Source organism: Carlito syrichta, unplaced genomic scaffold (assembly GCF_000164805.1).
Source record: "Carlito syrichta isolate Samal-C Ts95f unplaced genomic scaffold, Tarsius_syrichta-2.0.1 Scaffold303721, whole genome shotgun sequence".
In the NCBI taxonomy this organism is placed as follows: Eukaryota; Metazoa; Chordata; class Mammalia; order Primates; family Tarsiidae; genus Carlito; species Carlito syrichta.
Genome location: NW_007247817.1, coordinates 561,837 through 571,302, shown reverse-complemented (window position 1 = coordinate 571,302; position 9,466 = coordinate 561,837). Strand labels below are relative to the sequence as shown.

Genomic DNA, 9,466 nt, shown 5'->3' with positions numbered 1-9,466 from the left:
CCACCGCAGCCTCAACCTGCTGGGCTCAGGAAATCCTTCCGCCTCAGCTTTCCAAGTACCTGGAACTCCAGGCGTGCACCACCACACCCGGCTAATTTTTTTTAAAAATAGAGATGAGGTCTTGCCAGGTTGCCCAGGCTGGTCTTGAACCCCTGGGCTCAGACAGTCCTCACTCCTCCGCCTCCCAAAGTGCTGAGATTCATGCCCAACCTGATTCTGTGGCTTTATGGGGGACTTTCAAGGCCTCAAACAATCCAGGTCCACTCCCACTGCTCACTCCTCCCCAATTTGGAAAACTACCACTGGGCGTTAAGCACTGAAAAGATCAAATAGCCCCCTGTAGAACACATTTTAACACCCCTTTTTTGGATTTGTCAGTCATGCAGCCTTACCCATAGGGAATCAAAAGGCAGAGTAAACGGTAACCTGACTGTCTTGCAGATAAGGAGGGGGCCACGCTTCCCGACAGTCCCGGGACCTCGCACGTTGCAGCGGAGACCTCTCCCCGGGTCCGAAGAGCCACAACTTCCAGGACAGAGAGGATATGGCCAGGAGGGGTCATCCCCTACATCATTGGAGGGAACTTCACCGGTCAGTAGCCCCAGACGAGGTCTGCTTTGGGGCTGGGTGCTTTGTCCCCCTGCGCTGAGAGAATCCTCCCAGCAAGGACTCAGAGGGGACCGAGGCTCCCTCCTCCCTCCAAGGACCGTCCACCAAACCTGGGGAAACCGTTAGGGCTACGTCCCCAGAGTTGGTCACCGTATTTCCGAGGCTTCATGCAGGGGGTGACCTACAGCCCTCATCTTGAAGCATGGACGAGGTTTGCACGATGGATATGTGGGCACAAGCCCTCCTGGCAGAAGGAGGCGGGTAAGCAGCTGCATGGTGGCTTGCTGTCTGTCCTCTGCCCGGATGAGTGCCCTGGACATGGGGTCCCCTGACACCATGCCCCAAACAGTGCTCCAGCTGGTGACGAGAGTGACCAGTAGCCTGGTCGGACTTCCTGGGTCCAAATCCTGGCCCCAACACCAACAACAGTTACTTAACCTCTCTGTGCCTGGGTTTCCTCTTCTGTAAATGGGGACCATACTGTTTTTCAGCTCATCGGGTTCTTCTGGGAATTCAGTGAGTTACCATAGATAAAGCACTTAGAATAGTGCCCAGCACATAGTACCGTAAGTCCCCTCCATACGAACCTTCAGGTTGCAAACTTTCAAAGATGTGAATGTGCGTTTGTCTGTCCAATCGCGTAAGTTAATTCACGAGTCTGGCATCCATTGTCACGTGCATGCATCCTCTACAAGTAATTGTGCTTTTCTGTACTTTACAGAGTACAGTCATACCGTATCTTTATTTCAAGCCCAGAATGCCCAGAAGCAAGCATAAAAGCAGTAGTGATGTAGCTGGTATTGCATAGCTCGTTGTATTAGCTGGGTGCCTAGGCTAAACTCATTGGACTTTGGAACAAATTGGACTTACAGACATACTCTCAGAATGGAACTGATTCGTATGTAGGGAACTTACCGTGATTAGTAATTATCTGCTTTAGAATTATTATCTTTACAATATGTAAATCACCCCGTGGCTTCCCACTGCCACTGAAACGAAACTGAGACTCCTGACTGTGGCCTCTGAGGTCCTCCCCAAGCTCCCTGGCCCCCTCTCCTGCCTGGTCTTTGACCCTCTCTCTCCCTCCCCTCTCCTTTGTCCCCATGCCCTGGCCTCCCCAGCCGTTCTTCTGTTCCAGAACATGTGACAGCCCCTTGACCGAGTGGTCACGCTCTTGCCCTTCTGTCTGCCCGGAAGGTTCTTTCCCTAGAACTTTGCATGACTGGCTTCTCATTCGAGCCTCTCGTTGAGGGACATATCACAGAACAGCCTTCTCTGACTCTCTGCTCACCTCCGCCAGCTTCTCTAGTCCCAGACCCTGCTGTATAAACTTGCCAGCACTTAGCATGGTCCAAAATGACTTTCCTTGTATTCCTGTTTTATTTCTTATCTCTGCCCAGCTCTGCATCTGCAGGACTTTTTTTCGGTTTTGTTTTCCCTCCCTTATTTCCAGCATCTAGAACAAGGCCTGGCAGGCACTAGGTACGCGACAGATATGCCCACCCCAGACCCGCGGATAGTGTCCGTGGAAAGGCCACACCAGTGACTCTTCCAGGCTCCCGATGCCACTCGTAGGTCGGTTCCCTCCCTGTGGCTTCTACTCTAAGAGGCGGTTGCTGAAGGCCGTTGCCCAAGGATTTGCCACTAGAAAACCCTGATGAGGAAGTTAGTCAAGAAACTGTAGGTCCTGGCTGGCCCATGGGAACCTGGGGGCCAGCCCGGAGCACCCCAGGCCACCCATCCCCTCTCCCCTGGCTGCATTTCTGCAGTTCTTTTTCATTCTGCAGCTTAGTCCATAACCCACAGCTTCCTAATGCCAGAGCCTGATTTGGGACTGGGGTAAACAGACGACTGAGCTGTCCCCCAGGGAGCTCTGTTCTCTTAGCAGGGGAAGCTGTGCGCCTACAGAATTGAAATGCTGGAATTTTACACCGCTGTAAATGTTCTTTGGTCTCTTAGCTCTGTTGTTTCAGATCTGGTATGCTTTTTCTGACTGGAGATTTATGTTACCTTCTACAAAGCGCACTCATTTCATAGATTTTGTTGACGCGAGGATTGTACGTTATTCTGTGATTAGGAGGATTGCTACTATGGTGCATGAACTGTAAACAATTTGAACCCAAAGTGTCAACAGGTTAAAAAAAAGAAAAATGGATAGCTAAGTTATTCTTTATTTTATATGTGTGTTTTGGGGGACAGCGATACGACACCATGCCCACATCTTCTAGACTAGGAGAAGAACGTCATCTAGGGCTGTGTTTTTTGGCTTTGTTTTTATTTTTGTTTTTGTTTTGCAGAGAATGTACTCGGAATTCAGACCCCTGACTCCCACTATCCTTTGTTCTTCACAAAGAACTATTTTTTTCCTAGAGCCCTCTCATTGCTTCTGGCAAAATTAAAATAGTCTCTTTGCTATCAGATTGATAGATTTTGAAAAGAACTTACTGACAATGCATCACTACCGGTCTGGAGTTTTATTATTCAACAAATATCCAGTCAAGGCACTATGAAGATGGGCTCAGAGAAAATAGGACATTCACCTGTTTTCTAAGGCCTTGTAGAAAATTAGGCTTAAGGGTCCCCAGGCGACACCGAGACCCCATGCAGGATATGCAGATGTACATGCCAGTGGATTTTTAGGGCACGTGGGGGCACCCTCCTGCAGGTCTAGAAGGAGACGAGAGGGGAGATTCAGGGCTGGTGAGCTGGCCCTCCACTACTTCAAAACCCTACAGTTTCCAAATCGAATAACCTGGGTGAGGTTTTTTGAAAGTCTAGAAAATACTTTCAGTATAAAGGAAGAGTTAAGACTACCAGGGCATTTTGAAAATTTATTTTTATTCTCCTTCCAATCCACCAACTCCTTTCTAGATCTTGACAATTCAGGAAAATCGTACTGTATTTTTAGCAAGGGAAATCCTTGTTCCTGGTGCATTTCTATTCCGGGTCACCAGAACAAGCTTTTTAAAAATTTTTTTTTTTTTTGAGTCGGGGTCTCTTTTGCCCAGGCTAGAGCACAGTGGTGTGATCACCATCCTGGTTCACGGCAGTCTCAACCTCCTGGGCCCAGATGATCCTTCCACCTCAGCCTCCTGAGTAGCTGGGACTACAGGTGCACACCACCACACCCAGCTCATTGTTTGTGTTTTTTGTTTTGTTTTGTTTTGTAGGGACGAGGTTTTGCTATGTTGCACCCAGGCTGGTCTCAAACTCATGAACTCAAGCAATCTTCCTGCCTCGGTCTCAGGGTACTGGGATTACAGATGTGAGACATCATGCCCAGCCTAAACATTTTAAAAAAATATTTAATTAACAAGTAAAATGTATAAATATTCAAGGTGTACAGTGTGATGGTTTGCTATGTAACAATCACCACAATCACATTATAACACATCCATCACCATTTTGTGTGTGTGTGGGTGATGGAGGGTGTGGTGAGAACACTAAATCTGCTCTGTAATTAAATTTCAAGTAAACAATGCCATATTCTAAACAAACTTTTTCTGATCGTTGGAATAAGCTTCATCTCAAGCCAACATGACTTAAAGCATCTGAGGGAAGTGATCTGACCCATCACTGCAGTGACGAGCCCCTGCCCTGTTGTTTCAGGAAGCCAGAGGGCCATTTTCAAGCAGGCCATGAGACATTGGGAGAAGCACACCTGCGTGACCTTCATCGAAAGGACTGATGAGGAGAGCTTTATTGTGTTTAGCTACAGAACCTGTGGGTAAGGAAGCAAAAAGCCATGGCCGCCTGGGCAGAGTCAGATGGTTCGTGAGTCTTGACTTTGCTCTGTAAACCCAAGTATTTCCAATGAGCTGTTGTTGATAGGAGTCCAGGGTTTGCTAGAAACTCCTGGCCCTCAGTGAAATCACAATCCTATAGAAGACTCCAGGAAGACCAGGAGTCCCGTCACGAGGAGGGCAGACGAAGGAACTGGTGGCGTGTCACATGGAGAAAGAGTTATGGCGGGGGTTCTTTTTTTTGGGGGGGAGTCAGAGTCTCACTCTGTCATCCAAGCTATAGTGCAGTGGCACACTCACAGCCATTGCAGCCTCGACCTGCTGAGCTCAGGTGATCCTTCCACCTCCGCCTTCCAAGGAGCTGGAAACACAGGCATGTGCCAGGACGCCTGGCTAATTTTTTGATTTATTGTAGAGACGAGGTCTCGCCTTGTTGCTCAGGCTGGTCTCGAACTCCTGAACTCAGGCAATCCTCTTGCCTCTGCCTCCCAAAGTGCTGGGATTACAGGCATGAGTCACCATGCCCGGCTAAGGCAATGGTTCTTAACCTCTTGGGGTCAGTGAAATTGTTGAGAATCTGATGAAGCTGTGGGCTTTTTTCCCTCAAAAATGGATGTGTGTGTGTGTGTGTGTGTGTGTGTGTGTGTGTGTGTATACACACACAAAATTTTGTGTGTAATTTTAGGGACTCCATGGGCTTACAGACTTCCTGTAGAAAACATGACATATAGGCCAGGCTCGGTGGCTCAGCCTATAATCCCAGCACTTTGGGAGGCCAAGGTGAGTGGATTGCCTGAGCCCACGGGTTGGAGACCCATCCAGGCAACTTGGGGAGACCTTGTCTCTACAGTAAATAAAAAATCAGCTGGGGGCGGTAGTGTGCGCCTGTAGTTCCAGCTACTTGGAAGGCTGAGGCAGGAGGATTGTCTGAGCCCAGCATGTCGAGGCTGCGGTGGCCGGGAACGTGCCACTGTACTCTAGTCTGGGTGACAGAGTGAGACTCCAACTCAAAAAACAAAAAAAGAAAGAAAACATAACATATAATAAAATGACTGGTTTAGGACTAAAGTGATCTGTTATGCCAGTAAAGCTAAGTGTGATATACTGTCCTACTGAAAGAAAAACGTGTTCACGTCAAAAACCCAAATCCGGCTGAGCTCGGTGGCTCAGGCTGTAATCCCGCGCCTTGGGAGGCCGAGGTGAGTGAATTGCCTGAGCCCGCGGTTCGAGACCCGCCTGGGCAATTGGCAAGACCTCATCTTTACAATAAATCAAAAAAATTAGCGAGGCATGGTAGCGCGTGCCTGTAGTTCCAGCCACTTGGAAGGCTGAGGCGGAAGGATCGCCGGAGCCCAACAGGTCGAGGCTGCGGTGGCCGGGAGCGGCCACTGCACTCCAGTCTGGGTGACAGAGTGAGACTCCAACTCAAAAACAAAAAAACAAAAAAACCCAAACCCGACTACATGCTCTGTACATAAAATGACTACCAAAGAAAATGACCTAAGGAAGTTTAAAATTAAAAAGAAGGAACCCAGACAGGCAGATGCTAACAAGAAAACCGGGATCACAATTTGAGTTACTGACCAAGTTTTGGTAGTTTTGTTGTTTTTGCTTTTAAAGTCAGAAAGTGTTTATTAAAAAAAAAAAAAAAAAGGTGAGTCACTTTATAACGAGAAAGGATATGAGCTACGGTCAGAATATAGCTGTCGTAAATCTTCATGCACCAAATAGCATAACATTCAGAGTCATAAAATAAGCCCGAGGGAACTCAAGGGGAAATTGACAGAAACACCCAGTAGCAACTAGTCCTATTTCATTCCTGTCAGCCCAAGTAAATCAGTGTCAGGTTGACAAAAAAATAAGTAGAGATTCATCGAGGATTTGAAAAATATAATTAAGAGTTAATTATATAGGTCTATCAGATTTGGTAAACTGATAACACATTTTTTAAATGCTTGTTGAAGTATTATAAACCCTGGCCGTGTATTAAGTACTAAGAACATCTTAGTAGTTCTAAAAGGTCGAAATAGCATTAAAATATTCTCTGATTGCAAAGGAATGAGACCGGACATCATAACATAAGAACAAAAATAGAAAAAAAAAATTACCTGATAAGTTAAAAGCTCCCTCACTCCTTTTTGTAGCTCTTAAACCATAAAGATGAAAATCACAGAATGGTCTAGATTATGAAAGTTCAGAATAAAAGAGATATGGCTAAGGCTATGTCCTGGTGAAAACCCGCAGCCTTGAATATCCACATTACCCACCAACAGCACCAGTGACTATGAAATATTCAATTCAAAGACGTTAGCAAAAAATAAATAATTAAAATCCACCACCAGCCGGGTGCTCAATAACAAAGCAGACACAAAAACAAAAAACAAACAAACAACAAAACCCACACCATCACAATGGACAAAGACTAACGAAAGCACAAGAATACACACAAGGTGAAACATCACAGGGCTAATAAATGTAAGAGTAGATTATTTGAATAAATAAACCAAAACAGATAGATAAAACACGTTTTAGTTGAACTGAGACAAAAAAGCAAACAAACAAAAAACAATGACCACGCAGAAATACACAACCAAAGAAATGAAAATGAGAAAAATAGCCACAGATTCAGTTGAGTTGTAAAGGAGTAATTTGTAAAATGCTAGGCCAAGAAATGTGGAAATGTGGATAACATGACTCAGAAGTCCTGACACAGACCAATAACTTGGAAGGAAATTGAAAAACGAAGGGAAAATGTTATCTTCCCCAAAGCACCAAAGCCAGAGTTTCACAGGCGAGTTGTTTTAAACCTTCAAGAAACAGATTACTCGGATACTATTTAAACTTTTTAGAGCATAGAGAAGGAGGAACACTTCCAAATTACTTTTTTTTTTTGAGTCAGAGTCTCACTCTGTCACCCAGGCTGGAATGCAGTGGCACGTTCACAGCCACCACAGCCTCGACCTGCTGGGCTCAGGTGATCCTTCTGCCTTAGCCTTGCAAGTAGCTGGAACCATGCCTAGCTAATTTGTTGATTTATTATAGAGACAAGGTCTCACCAAGTTGCCCAGACTGGTCTCAAACCCCTGGACTCAAGCAATCCTCTTGCCTCTGCCTCCCAAAGTGCTGGGATTACATACACCACATTGCTTTTAAGGAACTTTCGTGGTATTGCTACCTTGATGTGACTAAGATGGCACACACACACACAAAAGAATAAAAAAGAAAATTATAGACTCATCTCACATGTGAATAGCCATGCAAAATCCTAAATAAAATATTAGCACACAGAATTCAGCAGAAGAAGCAAAGAAGAGTAGGTGGCCAAGATTATCTAAGGAATACAAGACTAATATCAGGTTGAGAATGTATTCCCTTAACTGATTGGTCCAAGAAGAGAAGCCGTATTCACACCTCAGTAGATGCTAAAAGGCATCTACCCAATTCAACATACATTTTTTTTTGTTTAAAAAAAGTAGTCAAGGTAGCACAGTAATAGATGTCAAGGATAGATCCTTGGAATAATTTTTTTTTTTTTTTCTGAGTTGGAGTCTCACTCTGTCACCCAGACTGGAGTGCAGTGGCTGCTCCCAGCCACCGCAGCCTCGACCCGCTGGGCTCCGGCGATCCTTCCGCCTCAACCTTCCGAGTAGCCGGAATTACAGGCATGTGCTACCACGCCCGGCTGATTTTTTGACTTATTGTAGAGATGAGGTCTCACTGCCCAGGCGGGTCTCGAACCCGCGGGCTCAGGCAATCCACTCACCAAAGGCGCGGGATTACAGGCTGAGCCACCGAGCCCGGCGGAATAATATTTTATATATATAGTTTTCAACCAAAAGCCAACATCAGGTTTATCAATAATACTCCTAGAAGCATTTCTGTTAGAACGCGCTAAGACTCCAAGAAACCTAAAAAAGAAAAAGTAAAAATAGAAATGCATACCATTTCCTGGTGTAGGAATACTCAACATAGTAAAGATGTCAGAACTCCCGAAAATAATCTGTAAATCCATGTCATTCTTATTTAAACACCATGATATGTGTGTGTGTGTGTGTGTGTGTATATATATATATATATATATATATATGCACATATGTATGTACATATTTAGAACTTGAACAAATGATATTGGAGTTTATCTGATGGGACAACCATGTAGGAATAATGAGAGAAAGGGAGAAAGGGAAACAGAGAGGGAAGGGAGAGCACGCGAGAAACAGTAAGGCCATAGATAGAGATTGAATGAGTCTCATGGTCTGTTCAAACACACAGAATATTAAAATGCAAAATGAAGATAAAACAGTTTGGAACGTTACGGAAAAATAGATATATGGAAAAGGTTCAAAGTGAATATACCTCTACACAGCTTTTAAGTCTTTTTTTAAGTGAGCAAGGGAAAAATGGAGTCACCCGTTGGGATAATTGAATATTGGTTCATTAGATAGCTCACTGTGAAAAAATAAAGCTGGATTTCTACTTCTTTTTTTTTTTTTTTTTTGAGTCAGAGTCTCACTCTGTCGGCCACTGCAGCCTCCACCTGCTGGGCTCAGGCGATCCTTCCACCTCAGCCTTCCAAGTAGCTGGAACCACAGGCGTTTGCTACCATGCCCCACGTATTTTTATTTTTATTTTTTTTGATTTGTTGTAGAGACGAGGTCTCACCAAGTAGCCCAGGCTGGTTTCGAACCCCTGAGCTTAGGCAATCCTCTCACCTCAGCCTCCCAAATGCTGGGATTCCAGGCTTGAGTGGAGGCACCCGGCCTTCCACTTCTTACACCAAAAACTAGGGGATCAAAGATGTAAACACTAAAAAAAAAGAAAAGGAGAAATCTGAAAAAAGTGTCTGAAGGAAACAAAGGTAGATTTATTTATAATCTTGAAGTATGAATATTTCTTTAACATCTTAGAAACATGCCTTTCTAAGAAACATACTTTCTAAGTAAATGAGGACATTTTATAACATTAACATTTAAAACTTGTTTGTGGCAGAAAGAAAAAAGTAATACATAGACAAAAAACAGAGTCAAAAGAGAAGTAACAAGGCAAGAAAAATACTTACAACACTTTGACAATCTTCTGTAATATGGTCATGCTTTTTTTTTTTTTTTTTTTTT

General features: G+C 44.6%; 1 protein-coding gene across 1 annotated transcript in view; it reads left to right on the top strand.

Moving 5' to 3' along the window:
* The window catches only part of TLL2 (tolloid like 2), a 123,185-nt gene that overhangs the window by 50,507 nt on the left and 63,212 nt on the right, over positions 1-9,466 (top strand). Inside the window, exons 4-5 of the mRNA XM_021712915.1 lie at positions 442-591; positions 4,219-4,336. Coding sequence (XP_021568590.1) covers positions 442-591; positions 4,219-4,336 — 268 coding nt within the window. The remainder of the gene's footprint in view (positions 1-441; positions 592-4,218; positions 4,337-9,466) is intronic.